The 22,456-nt window shown below is 46.5% G+C and overlaps 1 protein-coding gene across 8 annotated transcripts in view; it reads right to left on the reverse strand.

Annotated features, from left to right (window-relative positions):
- Nucleotides 1–22,456, reverse strand: part of ETS1 (ETS proto-oncogene 1, transcription factor) — a 142,422-nt gene that overhangs the window by 21,884 nt on the left and 98,082 nt on the right. For 6 of the 8 annotated variants that reach the window (XM_060404263.1, XM_012101893.3, XM_042238015.1 and 3 more), the window contains 5 exons: nucleotides 16,173–16,292; nucleotides 13,754–13,954; nucleotides 9,989–10,066; nucleotides 8,596–8,844; nucleotides 3,775–4,035 (listed from right to left, as the gene is read on the reverse strand). In XM_060404263.1, coding sequence (XP_060260246.1) covers nucleotides 3,775–4,035; nucleotides 8,596–8,844; nucleotides 9,989–10,066; nucleotides 13,754–13,954; nucleotides 16,173–16,292 — 909 coding nt within the window. The remainder of the gene's footprint in view (nucleotides 1–3,774; nucleotides 4,036–8,595; nucleotides 8,845–9,988; nucleotides 10,067–13,753; nucleotides 13,955–16,172; nucleotides 16,293–22,456) is intronic. The other 2 variants (XM_042238017.1, XM_042238018.2) reach the window with 1 other exon arrangement.

Genomic DNA, 22,456 nt, shown 5'->3' on the forward strand with positions numbered 1-22,456 from the left:
CGGAGGTGGGAGGGCCTGGGGGTTGGGGAAGAAAGCCACCCAAATTTGGACCACTCCCCATACACCAACTATGGGGTGGCAGGGAGTCGGACATGCCTGAGCGACTAACACCACATGCCAAATAAATCCTGACTTTCATCAAACCACAGCAATAAGAAAATCCAGTTCAAGTCTAAGGACAATGACAATATCTTGAATTCGTCAAGATAGTGAACCTTCCAGGCCTACGAGCACTTATCTGTACTCAACATGTGCTCAGAAACATCTGCTGAAATAATTGATTTGTTACGATTGAGCTTTCTCTCCTGCGTCTAGCAACTTGTCTGGCACTCATTTGTCTCATTAACTGAGTTAGTTCAATTACATGCTCACAGATCTCCTACCAAGAGAGGGAGGGACACTTCCACTTCGCTAAAAGTAGAAGAGGGTACAAGGTAAATTTGCCTAAAATCACATAGTGTGTGAGGGCTGGGGGGGGGAGCATGGAGGACTTCTGTTTTCTGGGCTATTGTTTGCACCTCTATCTGAGATGGCTTGAAAAGTAAAATCCCCAGTTACAAAGAAGAAAAACTGAATGGTAAGATACTTTAAAAATTGTATTTTAGTTGAAATGACCACTGGAGTTTTTGAGATCATTAACTGATAATCATCTTCTCCTCTGTCCCATTCAATGAATATTCTACTCCCTTAGAGACAGAGACAGAGAGAGAGAGAGAGGAAACAAGAGCAAGGAAAAAAAGGATGGAAGGAACGATGGGGGAAGAAGCAATCATTAGAACAATCCACCCAAAGAAGTCTATGCGTGCTCAGTCGTGTCCAACGCCTCTGCAACCCCATGGACTGTAGCCCTCCAGGCTCCTCTGTCCATGGGATTCTCCAGGCAAAAACACTGGAGTGGGTTCCCATTTCCTTCTCCAGGGGATCTTCCTGACCCAGGGATCGAACCCACATCTCCTCACTGGCAGGTGAATTCTTTACCACTGAGCCACCACTGGGAAGCCCAAATAAGGGATGACATCAAACATAACTCAGACTTCCAGGACATTCCTGGAAGAAAATTTGTCTTGAAAAGAGCTTTAGATGTTCTGATCTGTTTGGCTTTGGATGAGAAATGCCCACCTGTGAGAAGGCTCACAGGTGACATTTTGGTGTTGGCTCTCCTGATGCCTGTCTTCATGTCCAAATTCATACTCCTAGGTCTTAACATTCCACTTCATCCTTTTCCTTCTCTCCTTGAAACTACGACACTTGGAGACATTTCCAATTCTCAGATGATTCTTGTTAAGATCATCTTAGCTGAAACTCTTCAAATCACTCGTAGAGTATGAGCTCTGCAGGCTTCTCCCATCAGGGACTCCAATAACTTATACAACGTGCCCTTTTCAGAAGAGTTTCTATTTGAGGTAGAGATCAGGCTTTCACCATTTATAGAAACTTTTAAACTCTGTGTAGAGTAGCCACGATTCCTTACCAGAATCTTACCCCAAGCAGGTTGACCTAAATCATAAGGCTTTCTCTGGCCATAACCCAAACTTTAGAACTTAAAAGTCACTATACTTAATGTGATTATCCACAAAACCACCTTAAACTAGCAAAATTTTCAGAACTGCACACCAAACGAAAAGAAAATGATGAAAACTGTTAAAGGAGAAGAATTATAATCATGCCTGCTGACAGTGGTCATGGTAGAGATTATGTCAGAGGGAATAAGGCAAGACTTTTAATAAGGAGAAGCTACATTGAGGATTTGGTCCTGAAAGTCCGGGTGCCAGGGGGAGGAGAGGTGGCAGCCTTTACTCTTGGGCAAATGACAGCACTTGCATCACAAGAAGAGAGGCAAACACAGCCACTCAGAGATGCCTGCCACTTCCACAGCCCAAATTCACTTCACAGCTACCTCTGCCTCTCCCCCTCCTAACTACGCAATCTCTTCCTCCTCCTCCATCGGTGTACCCAACTGGAGTCCAGTTCTCAAAATACCTAAGTGTTACTATATGGGGTTTTCCAGGGGTCGCAGGGGTAAAGAACCCGCCTGCCAATGCAGGAGATGCAAAAGATGCAGGTTCGATCCCTGGGTCGGGAAGATCCCCTGAAGAAGGAAATGATGGCCCACTCCAGGATTCTTGGCTGGAAAATCCCATGGGCAGAGGCACTTGGCAGGCTATGAGTCCACGGGGTCGCAAAGAGTCGGACACAACTGAGTACACGCAGCACTCTCATATATCCTGAAAGACACTTTACATACTTTCTGTATTCCAAATGTCATTAATAGAAAGGCACAAACTTTCTACTGTCTGCTGCCTAGAGGGAAGGGACTGACCCCCTTGCAGAACAGCGATTTCCCAATACTCGTGATGCTCAAGCAAGGACTTGGGGAATATTGTAGAAAGGAAAAAGTAGGTGACTATTAAGCTCCTTTCTGGCCCACGACTCTGTATATAGTTCTGGTTACTACTTCAAAATCCAAATATGACTCCTGAGCACCTATGCATGCACTGAACTACACAACGAGCTGGAGGGATGCAATGTAAGGCACACAACCCTGATCTATGGAGGACGAGGAACTTTTCCAAGCATGTGAGTTGTTCTCAAAGGTCAGCTGAGTTTCCTTGAGTTTTCCCTCACACAAAAACAGGGATAGAGCTCAGTCTTAAGATCAGACAGACACCTCTCTAGAAATGCAGATTGAGGTGTCTGTCTTCATCCACACAAAGGGTCTTCACATGATGACTCGCCCAGGGTGGATAAATTGCAAGAGGCCAAGACCACTGCTGCGCATTCGAAGCTTAAAACAAGCTCCACTCACAACACAATTTCTGAATTTTAGAAAACACTATGATCTTACAGGCTTCCCTGGTGGCTCTGCAGTAAAGAATCTGCCTGCAATGCAGGAGCTGCAGGAGACGTGGGTTTGATCCCTGGGTCAGGAAGTTCCCCTGAAGGAGGGCATAGCAACCCACTCTAGTATTCTTGCCTGGAGAATGCCATGGACAGAGGAGCCAGGTGGGCTACAGTCCATGGGTTGCAAAGTGCTGGACTGAAGAGATTGAGCAGGCACAACCTTACAGAAAAGATCTGATCATTAATATATTCTTACTCCTCGCGTAGATCTCAGATACACTCTTCAAACCTTCCCAAGGACAATGAATTCAGATTCTTGGACCAGATTCTCAATCAAAGCCCAAGCTCTCAACATACACCTTCCTTTCTCTATGATCTTTCTTTTGTTCAACATGACTACAAGTTTCACTCCTGGTGGAAAAAAGGTAATAATAAAGCTCAGTGAGAAGATTTCCTCTAGAGGCCAGGATCTAGCCTGAGTGTAGGGTGACTGAGGGCACTTTTCCCATTTCCACTCCTGCCTGATAATGAGTCGATGAGTCCAGGGAGTAGACCCACTCAGTGATGGCTTTCAGCATTGCTGCTGCTGGCTCTGTGTTCAAAGAGCCCTCCAAGAGCAGGTAAGAAGCAGCCCCTTGATGCTAGGCCGGGAAGGCAGAATTTCCAGAAGTACCAGATGGACAGAACTCCCTTCCCCTAGTTACAGATTCAAAATATCAGTTTTCCTGCTACTCTTGGAAAGAATCCCCTGAAACAGAATGATACAATTTGCTTCCAAAACCCTATGGCTATCTGCAGAGTGACCTGAGAGGCTAACCCAACCTCTCAGAGTCTAGTTGTCCCCTAGAAAGGGGGTAACCTTAGGGGCTGGGGACAGCACAGAAGTGTCCAAGGAGCCCACCCCAGAGGGCGGGAGGAGGCCAGGCGTCCTACCTGTGTAGCCGGCCAGGGCCGCAGCAGGAATGACGGGCTTGTCCTTATTGAGGTCAGCGCGGTCACGCACATAGTCCTTGAAGGTGCCCTTGGGCTTGTGGTTGGGCAAGGCGGCTGGATAGTCCTCGGAGTCGAAGCTGTCGTAGGAGGGGACGCGCTGCAGGCTGTTGAAAGACGACTGGCTGCTCCAGGACTGGGTGAGGCGGTCACAGCTGTCGTAGCTCTCTATGCTCTCGAAGGAGTCCTGGCCCCCGAGCTTACCTGGAGGAGGAGGAGGAGGCAGGAGGAGGGCGGGGAGGAGGGATGGGAAGAGACACTGTGAAACCCTCTCGGTGAGGATGTGCAGGAGGGATAGAGAGAGGGAGCGGCCGGCGGGGATGGAGGTGCGTGCATTTGCTCCAGGGAAGAGGGGCTGCCTGGACCCAGCCTGAGAGGCCCCTGCATGGTCCGATCTTGCTCCAGAGACCCTGGGGCCAAGACTCAGAGCCGGGTGTTGCTACTCATCTCTGCCAGGGGGAGACAGCAGTGTTTGGAACAACAAGAATTCCACAACCAGAAACCTACAGGCTGAGAAACACGTCTGTTATGACGAGATTTCTGGCCGATGAGTTAGACCCAATGAGTGGATGAAGAAATCTGAGCTGCATCAGGCTCAACTCACCCTCTACCCTAACTCAAGCCAAGAAGATGATTTCAAAAGGCCCCATTTGGCAAAATATTTTGGTCATAAGAAAAAAAAAATTCCATTACACTAGGAGAGGATTGACCTTCCTTGACCTTGGAACTAAAACACTATTTTTTAGCCTTTTTTCCAAACACTCTTTGAAATGTACATCGTACCGCCTCTATGCCTTCTCAAATAGAAAAAGAAGCCATGAGATGTTTTTTTTTTTTTTTGCCAGGAGGTTAAAAAAGAAAACATTATCATTCTTCTAAATAGAAATCCATATTCTTTACCAAGCACTATCTGTACTTGAAATTTGCGCTTTATTAGGGAAACGAAGGCAATTAAAAAAAAAACAAAGAAGTTGATTAAAGAGTTAAGGTCCGTAGCAATAGCAGAAATCCTTTACTCTGTGAGTTGCTTAAGGCATTCTTAACTGACCACAAGATCATGCAAGTTCATTAATTTTCCAAACCAGGTTATAAACAGCTGCTATGATTGCACAATAGCTCCTAGAGAAATTTCCATTGGCAAAAAATGCCATTTAAAAGGAGGCTGAAAACGGGGGGTGGGGGAGGGGACAGAACCAAATGCAGCTAACTGCTGAAAAGGCTCACAGGAATACTTCTTATGTTTTATTTCCAGATACTTTCCAGGCAACCTCAATTAAATCACGGGAGATTAAATGGCTGATTGAGTCCAGCAAAGTCAAGAGGCCAGAGACTGTGACAGACGTGCAGGCAGAAATACCTGCGAGTCAAGCCTGGCCGGCCTACTCTGACGTCTAAATCCCAGAGGAAAGTTGGTATATACAAAGTAACGCTAGTGAGTTTCTGGTGTATCCTCCCCTTCACAACAGAGGAAATTCGTTAAGACAATGAAATTCAAATATTTAATGTTGGTGTCCAAACCAACATTAAATATACAGTAATTAGGAAGGAAGATATATCGCTTCCAAAAAAGATTTTTAACCCCAGATAAAAGAAGTTAAATATGTAATTTCTGCATTATCTACTCTTGTAAATTTCCTGAGCCTCTTATCCCTTCCAACACTGCTTGGAACAAAAATACAGTTAGTTATCTGCTTCGTCTCATTCGTTCTTCCAACCACTCATTCAAAGAACAGCAATCCCCAGAAAGCCTTGGAGCTGTCGGCCCCATCTGCCAAGTCCACGGTCACATTTGCAACTTTTTATTATTATCATTATTACCATCTAGTTAATACTCTGTAACGACCTACATGGGAAAAGAATAAGAGTGGATATATGTATATATAAACTGATTCTCTTTGCTGTACACCTGCAACTCACACAACATTATAAAACACTACACTCCCCAAAATGTTGTAAATAAAAAAACTTTAAAAAGAAGGGACTGTCCCTTCCAGAAATTCACATTAAAAGTCTCAAGAAAACAGACCCCAACCAAGAACGCAGCAGCCTCTTTTCAACAGAACAGGAAATTTTGTGGCCTCCCATAAAAAGGTGTTTGCCCATTCCAGCTGTCCATCTTAAACATACCAAAAGCCTAAGAAAGAGTTTATATTTTCATGAGGACACCCCAACAAGTCCCTTGCATTTACACTCAGAAGTCCCTGAGATGATTCCGTCAGTCATTTTTATACTGGGAGGGCGTGGAGACTGGAATTTCCACTCGCTGGACAGCTGAGGTTCCAAGGAACCCCAGTAAGCAGGGACACTGAACGAGGCTATAACCGCCCCCTGGCAGCCTCTCAAACATAAGCCAAATGCAACTCTGTTGAGAGCTGTGGTTTATAGCAGGAGGCTGCTTTCATTTCAGCTCTCTTTCACAATCCTAGAGCTGGGAACCTTCATTTACGGGTATTTTTCTCCCAAAATGGGTTGGTTCCAACTAGATGAGTCGCTCAGTTAGGCTACTGTGTTCAGGGGCGGGGAAGCTCATGTCCTCTAAGACATCCATCGACTGGCTTTCCTGAGAAACATCTTGGCGAGGTCCTTGCAAAGCTCCCTGACCCCACCACACAGACCTCAGGGCACCCAAAGCAAGAGGTGGGGGAGCCCCATGGCAGCCCACTCAACAGACCAGCACAAAGAAGACAGCTCTCTGAGTCCAAGGAAGTGGAATAGAAACACACTGTCTACCCTAATGCAGTCTGGGAACACTGCGATTATTGTTCATCATCTTCAACTAACAGTGATGCTTTCAGTCTACCCCAACCCTGCCATGGCAGAGTCAATCACCCCACTGGAATACGTCCTGTTTGCAGCACTTCTCACTCGTAAAAAAGCAACCGTGAACAAAACAGTCTGCCCCCAAGTTTGTGTGGTGAGATGCTTGGTGTGAGCAAAGGAGAACGAGGCCAGAGAGCAAGCCTTCCTGTTTCTCTGCGCAGTTCACCGTGTGGCCCACCATCATTCTTCTGGGGTCGCAGGAACCAAGAGAAGGAGAGGGAAGAGGCCAGTTACACAAAGCAAAGCCAGACGCAAGTGGAAAACAAACGGCAACAGTCCTGCCCGAAGTGACAGCACACTGGGCCCCCCCAACACACACACACACACACGCACGCACGAGCGTGCACAGCCTCACTGCACACTCACAGAAAACCCCGTGAGAAAGACAGGCGTTCTGTTGCTGTGACCCGCCTGAGAAAAAAGGTACACATGTGAGTGTAAGTATTTAAATAGACCTGCATCCAAAAATAAAGAAGGGGAAGGTAACGCTGGTCCCACCCATCCCCTTCTGTCTGAAACACAAACACCCCGTGGCCCCAAGGAGGCAGATTACAGGCTCCGATTCTGCTGGGACTTTCCCTCCGCAGGCCTGCTGGGAGGAAGTGGGAGCCTGGACACTCGAAGGAGCTGACAGTGTGAGGCCCACGAGGCCATGGCCTCAGGACAGAGAGCGGGGTCAGCACTGAGCAGACATCACTGCGAGGCCAGCCACTTGGAAAGACTCCCTCCTGCTCTTTTCCTGTCTGTAACTCTTTCCAGTTTATCCATCAGAAGAGTCAAGCTAGTTCTCCTGTTGAGTGATCTGCAGCATCATTTCAAATATTTGGCAGAAAAGTAGATTATAGGACTGGCAGGAACCTGGGTAAGCTTCTGTATATTTGAATTAGAAAATTTCAGGACGCTTAAACTCAAAAATAATAATAATAGTAATAATAATGTGTCACCTAACATTTCTGGGCTTCTGTTCCCTTTTCTCTGAAACCTAATTTACTCTCATTTTAGGAAGAGTTCTATAATATCTGAAATCATGTCTTATTTCTGTTTCATTTTGCATAAAAGGTAACATCCAGAATATTAAAAAAAAAAAAATCAGCTAGTTCTTCTCCCATGAGCAAGTCTGTCTTTATACAGGACTGTCCTTCTATCAGAGCAAAGAGTCTGGACAGGTCACTAGATGGGTTGTGTCTCTGAGTGTTTAGGTCCTGATCTTTAAAGTTGAGGGTATTTAACCTTTTTTGGCTTTGTAAGGTCAGTCAGCTCTATTCAGAACCATGCAGTTCACTGTCAGTGAATATGTTACCTTTGTCCTAAGAGTCACGGCAATGTGAGAGAGTATCTAGTTTTGGAAGCTTCTGGCCACCTCTTTCCCTGGTCCTCTAGCTAAATACACACTTAGACCACACTGCTGATGACTGGTTCCAAATAAGCTGTTGGTTAACCATCTTCTATCTTCCCAAACCAAAGAAGTCACAGGAGCTTGGGAAGCCCAGGCTGAGAAGCAGAGGTCATCAGACACCAAGCCAGGAGGGGCAGTCCGACTTAGGAATATTCAAACACCAGGACGACGTGGAGATCCATTCTCTCCGGGAGGGTTATCAGAATCATTTTTATGTGACTATGTCCTCAAGCAAAATCCTCTCAAGGAAAATAAAGCACGCATGCACCTAAAATTATTATCTGGTGAAGTATCGTACCTAACTAAGAAACGCAACTGGTCTTCCTGCCGGATTTCAATTCCACTGTGGATCCACAGTCTCGGTCATCATGAAAGCCTCGGCTAAGACTTCATGATACAAAGTTCTTAACAGCTAGACATTTTAAGACGGAAAAGCAAAAACTCAGGAATGCCCGTGGCTAAGAGTGAGGAGGAAAAAAAACCGGAACCTAGGAAATGCACCAAGCAGGGCAATTCTTAGAAACTTCTAGAGCAGAAATGTGACCTACCACGACTGGCCCTCCCCATGCACATGTTGTCTGGGGTCACCACTTCTTGTTTGATGGCAAAGTAGTCAGTCTGCAAGGCATCCGTCTGCAGAGGGTCCCGGAGGATGACAGAGGGGTAGTCGTTCTCATATTTGAGGGAGAGGAGCTCCTCCGAGCTGATGGGATGGAGAGTCTGGTAGGACTCTGTGATGAAGCTGGGCTCGGAGAACTCCGAGGGAGGGACGCACTGGGCGTGCTCGATACCATAGCCTGGAAACAGAGTGTGCGATTGGAGAGAGGAGAGGTGAGTACTGAAAATAGGGTATTCCCTCCCCATTTACAATGGCCCCATGACGTTAACCAAGCTGACTACCTCAGGGAATAAAAGACAAATACTTGAAGTCAAAAGGGCCTGGGTTTTCAATCTTGCTCCACTACTTAAGGGCCATGGCCCTTGACAGGCACTTCCCTTTTCTGACTGAATTCTCTCATCTCTAAAACAGGGATGATGGCAATCTTCCCCAGGGCGCTGTGACGAAGATCCAAGGACAGCACACAACCAACCTTTCTAGCACACAATAAACTCACTGTTGCTGTGAGTATACAGATCATAATAAAGTAAAACAATAAACTGAAAACAAACCTACTTAAGATACCCTTTGAAAGTAAAGCCATCAGATAAGCACAGCCCTACACTAATTCTCTTCCTCCGGCCATTCCTGCAACCTGGTGAGGGATCAGGCACCAGGAGGACAAGGCTTTCTGCTCAGAGACAGAACCCGAAGCTGCAGGGCATGCCCTGAAGGAAAGATTTCAAAGGGAATGCTGTTGCATGTACTAGCAAAAAGGAAAGAACAAGATCAAAATCCCTGACCTGAACCTCTGTTGGCCACCACATGGCCCAGGGTCAAACAGGACCACTGGAGGGAAGCAAACAGCAGTCTCTCTGTGATTATCTGTCACGCTGAGGATATCAGCGAGACCCCAGTGTAGAAGCACGCAGGTGAATAAAACGTGCAAGAGGTTGAAACCTTGTGCTTTGCAGGAATAACAAAGCAATAAGCAAGTGTCTACATGTTTTCTAAGGTTTTTTTTAAAAAACATGGGCCATTTTTCAAGACTTTATTGAATTTGTTACAATATTTCTTCGGCTTTATGTTTTGGTTTTCTGGCCACAAGGCACATGGCATCTTAGCTTCCCAACCGGGGATCAAACCTGCACCCCCTGCATTGGATGGTGATGAAGTCTTAACCTTTGGGCCACCAGGGAAGTCCCCAAGAGTCTACATGTCCAAAGCTATTATTTTCTGTAGAATTGCCAGGCAGGAGCCTGAGATGGCCTAGGACAGGGTTCCTTTCCTAAGTTCCCATCACAGTGAGCAGGAAGAGAGAAGAGGAGCCAAAAGGAACTTACTAATGAAGTAATCCGAGGTATAGCGGGACTCTGGGTAGGGAGGGTTGACTCCATTAACTTGGTATGGCTTCACATCCTCTGCAACAGACCAGGAAGGAAGGGAACAAAGAGGTCAGCATGCAAGCAGTGCTCAGCAGAAGAGGACCCTGGAGGCGAGGACCACAGTGATCTCAGTCCCGCTGAGAGAAAATCTGCATGTTCCCTAACTGAGCTAGTGTCTGAGCCTCCCCTGACTGGAGCCTTGTCTACGGATGAGCTCACCAAAGTATGGCTAAGTTTATGATTTCAGTAGCTGGAAAAGGGGATTTAATATCTTGGAAAGCACGCCCATGAGTAATCTCGAAGGGCTGGGAAGGCATCCACCCTCTTTCTGATGCATGCGTGTGCCGCCAGCCTCCAGGGCTTGAAGACATCTTATTGTTGTTGTTGTTTAGTCACTCAGTCGTGTCCGACTCTTTGCGACCCCATGGACTGGAGCCCGTCAAGCTCTTCTGTCCATGGGATTTCCCAGGCAAGAATACTGGAGTGGGTTGCCATTTCTTTCTCCAGTGGATCTTCCCGACACCTTGGGAGTTTACCAAAATCAGTCGCCAACATTCAAACAGATCAGGTCCAAAGTTTTGCAGAAACATAGGACAATCTTTTTAGGCAGGAAGATTTTAATTATTTTCTTCTTATTATTGCTATTTTATTTATTTCTGGCCATGCTGTACTGCACGGGGGATCTCAGTTCCCTAACCAGGGACTGAATCCCTGCTCCCTGCACCAGAAGTGTGGAGTCCCAACCACTGAGCCACCAGGGAAGTGCAAGCGGGTAGATTTCAGAGCCTCCACTTCTTCCAGCAGATATCTGGTGTTTGGTGTTTTTTCCGTTGCCCTCAGATTTCAAGTTCAGGCCCAGATAAGACACTAGTAAGGTGATTCTACTTGGTGAAATATGACAGAAGAGCCACATAACCAAAGTTCTGTCCTGGTGCCAAGCTCCATAGGAATGAGAGTAGGACACAGATGAAAGCAACCAAGCAGAGACACTTCTCCACTGAACCAAAGTGAACTTGTAGATCTCCTGATGACCCTGGAATCTGGTGGTAGCCCCTGACTGCTGTATGCAACAGTCGGATTACATTTCACTGCAAGAATCAGATGTAGACAGAGGGGGCTGGTTTGGGTTTTTCCTCAGGTATCTGATAGCTTGTTGGGAGCAGAGACTGCTGGGAAAACAAGTTCATGCCTGCACAGAAAAACAGTTCCCAGCTGAGATAAAATGATTAAACTCTGCTTCAGCAGCTTATCAGATTGAAACATCCCCTGTACCTTTGGCCTGCCACCCCACCCAGAACAGCTATGTTTTTTTCAGCACTGGGTTGCCTTACTTTAATCACAGAACAAAAGCTGTAGCCTCAATACAAACATCTCGCTCAGCTCTTGGAGGATCTGAAGAAGCACAGTCCTCCGTCTCCCTTGAAAATGGGTGAGATGTTCTCAAACTCACTCCATTACTCTCTCATTTTCCTAAATTCACTGGGATGATTCCTCTGCAGGAAGGTAAACAGCCGATTCACTGGAAAAGACCCTGATGATGGGAGAGATTGAAGGCAGAAGGAGAAGGAGGCGACAGAGGATGAGACGGTTGGGTGGCTTCACCGATTCAATGACAGGAACTTGGGCAAGCTCTGGGAGGTGATGCGGGGCAGGGAAACCTGGCGTGCTGCAGTCCATGGGGTCACAAAGAGTCGGACGTTACTTGGTGGCTGAATAACAACAAAGCCAGAAGCTCCCCGCCATGAGTCCATATCATTACACAAAGAACATAGGACGGGAAGTTTGGCTGAAAAGACCCAGGTGTAAGGAAACAAGTGATGTTGAAGAACCACCTGACCTGTCCTCATTTTACAGAAAGGACTCACTCTAAGAGGACATGCCCTTCCTGTGTCCCATGGTTGCTTTGAGAATCCAAACGGACTGGTTCACAGTGCAAACTTTTCTGTCTATTCATCCTATTAATTTTTGAGAGTTTGATATTGAAACTCCAACTAAAAATCTTAATTTATCTACTTAAAAAATAATTATGTAATGGAGCTATATGTACCTTTGTTCTGTATTTTCCAAAACTTCTGTAAATGTGTTATCATAATTTCACAATTTAAAAAAAGGAAAACTTATTTCCAAGCCCTTTGGAAACAAGGAAATGCTGTATAGATGAGATGTAACCGATCAGAGCCGACTGACACTGCAAGACCACCTGGCTGCCCTGGGGTGCTGACGAGAGGGATGCGGGGCTTTGGCAGCATATATCTGGGTGAAACAGTCTGATAGAGTCCACTGCCGTGTTTATAAGCCAATGCTTGCATCAGACCTGCTCTGAGCCTGCCGTATCCTTTCCCTCTATAAACAGGCGCTCACGTCAACACGTTATGAGTGGTTTGTGTGCAGTTATACCGAGATCACGGCGTGGCTTCGGGGAAGCCGGTACCGCCGCCCAGCAGTCCTGGGCCAGATTCACCTACTTCTCAATTCTGCTTATTTATTTATTTTTCAGCTATAGCTGAGGAGAAAGGGGGAGAGAAAAAAAAGTAACACTTCTGTGCCCAGAGGAGTCTAATTTGGGTCTCTCCTGGGCATTGCAGAATGGAAAATATCCTTAAACAAAGGAAGGTATTATATGGAATAAAAAGTGCTAAGCCTGAGCTCTGCTCCCTGCCTCCCGCGTCTGCACCAGGGGTTGGAGCTGGTGACCACAGGGAAAGGGTGGGCCTGGGTCAGAGAGGGCAACGGGCTTCTAGGCTTACAGTCAGCTGGAGGGCACTGCTGACTGCTGGTAACTGCAATTTATTTTAAGAAGAAATTCAGAAAAATAAGCGCAAAAACACCCAAGTTTGCCGCCTGCTGCTGTTTCTATACTCAGCCCGGACTGTGGTGCATGAGTCACTCGATCCAAAAAGGTTGGAAGAGGCTGGTAGGAGAGGCCATGTCATTACAAGGTTGCAACACGACGTCCCGACATAACCCTGGCTTCTGCTTCAGATGGAAAAGGTGTACCTTGCGACTGCAATTCCAGTCCCGTTAGTGGGCAGAGAAGACTGCTTATTAAGAAGCTCTGAAACACTGAGCTTGGATGTGGCCATGGGTCAAGGGGGTGTGTTTCACGATTGCCAAAAAAAAGAAAGAAAGAAAGGAAAGAAATACCCTTTTGCTAGTTGTGGGCACTGCTTGTTCAAGCAGTATATGAGTTTAAGATAAGGACTGAGATTAGAACTTTGCAAACCAAGAAGCTTTAGGAGGTAAAGATGAAAAGTGGAGCCATACATATATACACTAACATATGTAAATAGACAGCCAATGGGAATTTGCTATAGGATTCTGGGAACTCACACTGGGGCTCTGGAATAATCTAGAGGGGTGGGAATGGGCGGGAGGTGGGAGGGAGACTCAAGAGGGAGGGGACATGTGTACATCTAGGGTTAATTCATGTTATGTGTGACAAAAATCAAGCCAGTATTGTAAACCAAGAATCAATCAATTAAAAATAAATAAACATTAAAAAGAAAAGGTGGAGTATCTAGTACATAGAAGACAAAGAAACTGATGTTTATGGAGCACCCGCTCCCTACCAGGCACCATATGGCAAGTCTCTGCAGACCGTATGTGCTGTGGCTGGACACTCAGATGACGACCTCAATGTGGCACCCCGCTCCCCAGTCGACTTTGGAAGCTGCCCCGTGCAGGCCCCACCTCCCTCATCCCACCCCGTCCTCAGGCATTTACCTTTCTGCAGGATCTCCAGGTGTTCCCACAAGATGTCCCCAACGAAGTCTGGGGCCAGCTCGAGAAAGCAGTCTTTCCCCAGCGCGCAGAGGGCTGCCCCGTTCATACAGAACTTCTGGAAGTCCACACCCTTCAGGCTGAACTCATTGACAGCCCACATCACCCAGTCCCGAACGTGGGTCTCTGTCCACTGCCGGGGGTCTGCAGGGAGAGATCAGATGATGTCCCAGCAGATCAGGGTCTCAACTCTTCCCCAAGCCTCGGAGACTACACAAAAGCACCTGATCTTCGCTGAGACATTCTCAGATTCACGGAATGAGGAAGGCCTAATGGAGTATCTTCCATAACCCTCCTCCCTGCATCCAGGTCAGCCCCATCTTCTCCCTCCCGCCAGTCAGCTGATCACTGCCATCAGCCAAAAAGTAACAAAGAGTATTCTCCACCCACGGAACCTTCCAACAGGTTCCAAGAGTCTCCTCTCTCACTGCCTTATTTCCATCAGACTTTATTAAAGCCTGGGACCAGGGAACAAATGACTCCTTTAACGGCAATAATGTGTGCTCTGGACGTTGCACTCACCTCTCCCTGCACTTACTCATGTAATTTACTTGCGGCCATTATGCTTAATTATTGTTATCTTAGTTAATGATGGTTAGTATAGTTGTCCTTGCATATCTAATGTGATTGGTTTCAGGACCCCCCCCAGATACCAAAATCTGGGGAGATGCATGTTCCCTTATATATACAAAAGGGTGGGGGCACACTCAGCCCTCTGTGTATGTGGGTTCTCGCATCCCCAGATTCAGCCAACAGAATCAGATCTGTGGTTGTCTGAATCTGCCAATATGGAACCCTTGGATGAGGAGGGCCAACTATAGTAATCACAGCAATTAGTAGCAGTACGCCATTCAAGTGATACTTAGTAGTAACATTATTGTGTGTGTGTCAGTCTGACTGCTCAGTCATGTCCAGCTGTTTGCAATCCCATGGACTATAGCCCACCAGGGTCCTCTGCCCATGGGATTTCCCAGGCAAGAATACTGGAGTGGGTAGCCATTTCCTTCTCCAGGGGATCTTCTCAACCCAGGGACTGAACCCAGGACTGTTGCATTGCAGGCAGATTCTTTACCACTGAGCCACCAGGGAAGTCCAACAATGTTATTAGGTACCTGTATTATACCAGATAACCTGCAAAATGAATACATAAGACAGGCCCTGCATTGAGGAGCCATGTAGAACAGACGATACATAACCTTCATGTGCTGCCCTGGTTTAACGTGACTACACCAGCTCACGACACTGACCGAGCTCAGGTGATGGCAGGGTGCGGTGCCTACAGCCCACCTCCTACCTCCTCTCAGTGTTATCCCCTTCGGTCTAGAAGATGACTTTATAAGATGATGGAAAAGTGGATGGTCAGAACTCACTTTATTCTGCTTTATGACTGGGCTCTGCTGTCAGTGGAGGTTTGTGGAAAAGCAGAGTATGTGAAAAGGTAGCCAGATTCATTCACGGAATCTCCCTGAGGCCTGCGTCTGGCAGGGTGGCAGCCGCTCGCTCCCGTAGCAGTAGCACTGGCTGGGTGCAAAGGCAGCCTCTTATTTCTCTTAGGAACGTGTTCCTTCTGCTCTCAGTTGCTCGGGAAATGCCGCCTGGTCAAGGCTTAAGTCTTCCCCAGTCATTTTTCCTTTCTGACCACTCAAGTCACTTCCCTTTACATTCCCGAATAAACCCTTTCAGAGGAAAATGCGTGTGTGCTAAGTCGCTTCAGTTGTGTCTGACTCTTTGCAGACTGACTCTGTAGACCACAGCCCGCCAGGCTTCTCTGTCCATGGGGTTCTCCAAGACAAGAATACTGGAGTGGGTTGCCATGCCCTCCTCCGACCCAGGGATGTCTCCTGCATTGGCAAGCACGTTCTCTACCACTAGCGTCACCTGGAATGCCCTCAGAGGAGAATACCCAAGTATAAACACATTTCACCAAAGGACGTGGAAAAGAGTAAATCCCAGAACTGTAGCTCGTGGAGTTCATCTAACGGCAGCCCAGAACGACACCAAGGCCATGCCTTCCAAACCTGTCTGTACAACAGAGTCACTTGAGCTTTACGATTACTGATGCTACAGGCAATTGTGACTTAATTGGTCTGGGATCTGGCCTGGACTGTGGAATTTTCTGACGATCCACTGTTTAATGTTCGAACAAGTTTGGGCACCACTGCCCTAAGACCAAGATGGCAGGGACAAGCCTGGAAGATGAGGGAGCATCAGCATGTGTCTACGCTTGTTCCAACAGACGTCTGTCCCAATCTGTGGCTGCTGATTGAGGGTGGTGAGTAAGTCTACCTCCACCAATAGGTGAGAAAACCAACTCTATCTCAAAGTCTGGTCCATCCTCTCTCCTTCCAACTACAAAACCTACCTTTTGGAATTCCCAGACGTTGCTGCTCTTTAGAGAAACCACTGAAAGTAGCTTTCAAGGCCTGAGACATCATTTCTTTGCTGCTAGGAGTTAAGAGCGGGACATCTGCACATTCCATATCTGCAAGGCAAAAAATATCATATGAATACAAACAAAAATGAAAAAGGTGACGGAGGTCAGCTAGACTGATGGCGGTGATCGTTTGCAATATACGCAAATATCAAATCATTATGCTGTGCACCTGAAAGTAATAAATACATGTCAGTTATACCTCAATTTTAAAAATGAAACTAAATAGGTAATTAACCACCCATAAAATATAATAGAGCATGAATGGGCTGAAGGAGGCAAGCTGAGAAATAACTGTAGTAGCATCGTCACCAGGGCAGGTAAAATTTGGGGGGCTTTCCATAGTGTGGTAGGGTCTGTAAAAAAAAAAAAAAAAAAATTCCCGAATCTTGCCTTGAATGTCTGTATCTCTGACAAAACATGTCAATTCTTTCTGAATAGCTCTACCAGTTCCCCATAGACTCTATTCATCCTTCACATTCACTGAAAATATTCATGTTTCTGCACACTTGCTGTTACCTCTGAGAAGGAAATAACAGCATTCATTCAATAAGTAATTATTTAGCCCTTGCTACATGCAAGAGATTACAGAAAGAACCATGAACAAGACAGAAACGATTCCCACCCTGATGGAGCTGGGTATCAGGTTCCAGCAGGGAAATCAGTTAGTAAAAATCTATTTGCACAATTAAACTTCAAATATAACGTCAACAAGGGCTTCAGAGGAGTAGGAGATGAAGTGTTAACCTATAATAGAGTGTCCTATAGGTCTGGAGGAATCAGCAAAAGCCTCCTTCAGAAGACAGATGTTCGACCTGAGATCTGAAGGACAGAGGATACGGGAGTTTAAGGAAATTACTCCAGACCAGCGGTTCTCAACGTGTGGTCCCCAGACCAGCCGTACCAGCATCACCTGGGAACTCAGCCCCACCCAGACCTCCTGAATTACAACCTCTGAGGGGGCAGAGCCCAGAAATCCATTTTCAACACAGAATCCAGGTAACCCTTATGAGCACTGATATTAGAGGACTGATATCCTAAGTGAAGGGACTAGCATAGCTGGAGATTCTGAGATGGGCGGAGAGGAGAACCTTGGTTGCTTTAGTATTGAAACGGTCAGCGCAGCTGCAGCGCAGTGACTGGGGGACAGCAGCTTGAGAGGAGGCTGGAAAGGTAAGTAAGTAGGGTGTGCAGGAATTTTTAACAGTATCCAAGGTAAGACAGAAAGCACTGAGGGTTGCGTGCAGAGGAATGACATGATTATATTTTGTCTGAAGAAGATCACCTTGCAGTAATTGCTCTTTTTTTTCCCCCCTGTCTCACTGTACAGCACATGGGATCTTAGTTTCCCAACCAGGGATTGAACCTGCTCCCCATGCACTCAAAGTACGGAGTCTTTATCACTGGACCACCAGGGAACTCCCTATGGTCATTCTATTTTTCATTTTTCAAGGAGCTGCCATCCTGTTTTCCTCACAGTGGCTGTTATGATTTTACCCCACCACAGTGCACATCGGGCTTCCCAGGCGGTCTGGTGGGTGGTAAAGAAGCCACCTACCAGTGCAGGAGACGCAGGAGTTACAGGTTCAATCCCTGGGTTTGGAAGACTCCCTGCAGGAGGAAATGACAACCCATTCCAGTATTCTTGCCTGGAGAATTCCATGCACAGAGGAGCCTGGCGGGCTACAGTCCATGGGGTCACAGAGAGTCAGACACGACTGAGCGACTAAGCAATAATTCAGCGCACAACAGTTCCGCCTCCCTGCCAGCCCTCAGCAGCCAGTGCATACACCCAGTGGCATCACACGGCAGCTGTGATGTGCGTCTCCTTAATGACTAGTGGTGTTCAGCATCTTTCCATCCGCTTACTGGCCATTTGTGTATCTTCTTTTGGAGAAATGTCTATTCAAGCATTTGAATCATTTTTAATGGAGTTATTTGCCTCTTTTTGTCGAGTTTTAGGCATTCTCTATATCCCTCGTAACTCAGTCAGTAAAGAATCTGCCTGCAGTGAAGGAGACTCAAGTTCGACTCCTGGGTGAGGAAGATCCCCTGGAGATGGAAATGGCAACCCATTCCAGTATTTTTGCCTAGAGAATCCCATGGACAGAGGAGCCTGGCAGGCTACAGTCCATGGGGTTGCAGGAGTCAGATACAACTTAGCGACTAAACCACCATGTACCTAGAAAAGTTGACAGCAGAGTCTTGAAGACATATTTGTATACTTATGTTCATAGCAGCATTATTCACAAAAACTAAAATGTGGAGGCAGTCAGCTATCCATCAACAGATGAAAGGATAAGCAAAATGCACCAACAGTACATACATATGATGCAGTATGATTCCGCCTTAGAAAGGAAGGAAATTCTAACACACATTGCAACATGGATGAGACTTCCCATTATGGTAAATGAAATAAGTCAGTCATGAAAAAGACAAATTATATGAGGTACAAATTTAAAGAGTCAACAAGCAGGCTGATTGGTAGCTGCCAGGGCCTGGAACGAGGAGGGAATGGGGTGGGGGGGGGTGCAGTGGGGAGTTGTGTCTTGGGAACAGAGTTTCAGTTCTATGGATGAAAACAGTTCTGGAGGTGGATTGTGGTGATGGCAACATGGATGTATTTAATTCCACTAAACTGGAATTTGGGCTTCCCAGATGGCGCTAGTGGTAAAGAACCCACCTGCCAATGCAAGAGACGTAGGAGACATGGGTTTGGTCCCTTGGTCAGAAGATCCCCTGGAAGAGGGCCTGGCAACCCACTTTAGCATTCTCGCCTGGAGAATGCCATGGTCAGAGGAGCCTGGCGGGCTCCAGTCCATGGGGTCTCAAAGAATCAGACACAAATGAAGTGACCCAGCATGCAGCCACAAACTGTAACTTAAAAATGGTTAAGTTGGTTTACGTTTTATGTTATATTCATTTTTACCACAATTTTTTAAAATGGGGGAAAAAACTCGTTTTTAGCTGCCCCATATGGTTTAGGAGGTATTTCCGAATGGGTGAAGGAAGACTTGTTAAAAAAGCTCTTGCATTAGTTGCGGTGAGAGATGATGGTGGCTTTGCCTAGGAAGGTGGCTCTGCAGAAAAATTCAAGTGGGCAGATGTGAAGTGCAGAGAGGAGGCAACAGCTATAAACCTGATTTGTGTAGGTGGTGCAGAAGAGTGAGATGCCAACATCTGCGGAGTCACAAAGGGGTCCTCGGCCACTGTCGCAGGTACCTCCATCTCTGCTGTATCCAATCCCTCTTGTACCTGCAGACCATGTTCAAAGCCAAGACATGCAGCTATGGTTCAAGTGAAAAGTCCTCCAAATCCACCTCAGGCACAATTTCCAACAAAAAGTGAAAAAGAAATGACTTCAGAATTCCTACAAGCTGTCCTGTGACCTTTAGACATCAATGCACTTCACTGCAGTCATTTACAGAAGCCCTCCTACTCCCCCATGTTTCATGTGAAACAGACATAAAATGGCTGAGTTCCAGGCCAGGGCCACTGAGAAGTTCCTCCACCAGCCATCTCTAAAACCTGTCTGGTTAAAAAGTTCCCAATGGGCTAAGTCACTTCAGTCGTGTCTTTGCGACCCCATGGACTGTAGCCCAGCAAGCTCCTCTGTCCATGGGATTCTCCAGGCAAGAATACTGGAAGGGGTTGCCATGCCCTCCTCCAGGGGATCTTCCCCATCCAGGCATCGAACCTGTGACTCTTAGGTCTCCTGCACTGGTAGGCAAGTTCTTTACCACTAGAGCCACCTGGGAAGTCCAAAAGTTCCCTGGATATACACATGTGTTATTAGCTGAATAAAATGGAAACAAAGGAGGGACAAAAAAATGACAACTGATGACCTCTGAAAAAAGAAGCAACTCTACTGCTTCTGAATGCCAAAATGAATGGAACTTGTGAGGTGAGAAAAAAGGGCAGGCAGCACTTTCCCATAGTTTGCTCTGAGCCAGGCTGTCAGGAAACCGCCCAGTGTCAGCCCTCTTGCCCTGGAAGAACAGGAGGGTTCTCAGCCGTGGCTCTCCCAGGCCCTGCACCGAGGGGGATCTGAAGTTCCAGGGAGTAGAGAGTTTGGGTTGCTTTGGGCCATGCCCAAAAAAACCTAGTGGAAAAATCAACATGCCTCCAGGAAGACTGACAAAATGATGGAAAATCCCAGATTGTTACAGGGGGAAAAGTGGGGGGAGGGGATAAAATGTTGATTACATAACATCCAGCCCTTTGAACAATGGAGTAATCATCAAATGAGTCACTAAGAAAGACATTAGTGCCTCCCCGAGTCCCTACTCTCCTCACCCCAGAACAGCTATGGGACAGGCCAGGAATTCTCCCCTCAAGAGTGGAAGTCAGTTTGATTCAGAGAAAAGGACGCTTTATTTAACCAAGAGTATGGCTTCTGACTGAAACACAGGAGTCAATCCACAAAGGCTGGATGAACTCAGTGTCTTCCGGATACGAATCGACTCTCCTTTCCTTCGCCCCCATCCAACATGAATTCATGAACTTGAACTGTGCGGGTTCTGCTGCGTGTGTCTGTTCCTGCCACTGGATTTATAACTCGATGAAAAGGACTCTATGGATGGCAGAAACTGGCCAGGACAGCACATGTGGAAGATGAGAGCCAGGCCAAATGGATGGGCAGTGATGATTCTGTGAGCTGCAACTGAAGGATGAGACTGGCGAGAAGGCCCCAGGCAACTTCTAAACAGGAAAGCCTGGGCAGTCAGATGCCAGTATGATGTGCACGCCTCTAGGCTGACAACACCCCACACAGGTTTCTGCTTCCTGTCTGGGAGCTGGCACTTCTGGATTCTGGCTTAATTCTCTCCAAGGGAAGCAGCTGGACTTACTTGGGCCTGCCCACCTCGATGCCATCTTCAAAAGCCTGATCTACATGCCATCAGCTGCAGGTGCACGGCACTCAAGGGCTGCGCCCCTGGGTGGGAATTCAAAGTGCTAGATCTCTTGAAAAGGTGCTCAGAGCCCAGCTGGGGAAAGTCAACCCCACACATTCAGGACACCTGCACTTGATGAGCTCGGAGGAAGGTGTATCACTGTACTTGGGCCCAAAGGACTCAAGACAGAAATGTCAGAACTTCATCTATTTTCTTAAAAGTGCAGAATTTGGGGTTAAAAAAAAAATCTAAACTCCTCTGTAAGGGAATGGACAATCAGGCAGGATTGCATTTTTCAGTAGCACAGGGTTCCATTTAAATGATGATGAATAATCACATTCAAAAGTGGATATTAATATACAATATTAAACTCTTTATTGTGTAGAATATGAATGCAAAAAAGTCCTCTATGTTGCTCATTTATGTCCGTGCCAGTTCTGTCAATGATAATCATCAACAATAAAAAAATCATTACAGGTGGAGAAGGTGACATGGTTTAGCCCAAGCAGGCACCTTTGTTATGCTTACCATACTTTGTCTCATTACCTATTATAATACATTTGCATTAGATACCAAAAATATTTCTAATGTTAGTAATAGCACCCAGAAAGTAATAGAGGCTCCACAGAAGTTAACTAAATGTATTTTATGGACAAGTACTAAATTGCCTCTATGCTGATAATTGTAGTTGTGGTGGTGGTTGTTTAGTCACTAAGTCGTGTTTGACTGTTTACAACCTCATGGCCTGTAGGCCACCAGGCTCCTCTGTCCGTGGGATTTCCCAGGCAAGAATACTGGAGTGGGCTGACATTTCCTTCTCCGGGGGATCTTCCTAACCCAAGGATCAAACTCCTGTCCCTTGAATTGGCAGGCGGACTCTTCACCACTAAGTCACCAGGGAAGCCCAATATCTGCAATGTGTGTTGGTTGCTTAGTTGTGTCCAACTTTTTGCAACCCCATGGGCTACAGCCTGCCAGGCTTTTCTGTCCATGGAATTCTCCAGGCAAGAATACTGGAATGGTTTGCCATCTCCTTCTCCAATGGCAAAATCTTAAATTGCAATAACACGTTTGTCTCAAAATGTTAAATGCTTGACCTGGAAATGTATATAATAAGATGATACAGTGGAGACTCTAAATTCACTTATGAAACAACCATATTACAAGTATATTAGATTTCTGCTGTTGTTCAGTCACTAAGTTGTGTCCGACTCTGCAAGTCCATGGACTGCAACAGGCCAGGCTTCCCGGTCCTATATAATCTCCTGGAATTTGCTCAAACTCATGTACACTGAGGCGATGAGGCCATCCAACCATCTC

This window comes from Ovis aries, chromosome 21, assembly GCF_016772045.2.
Source record: "Ovis aries strain OAR_USU_Benz2616 breed Rambouillet chromosome 21, ARS-UI_Ramb_v3.0, whole genome shotgun sequence".
NCBI lineage: Eukaryota > Metazoa > Chordata > Mammalia > Artiodactyla > Bovidae > Ovis > Ovis aries.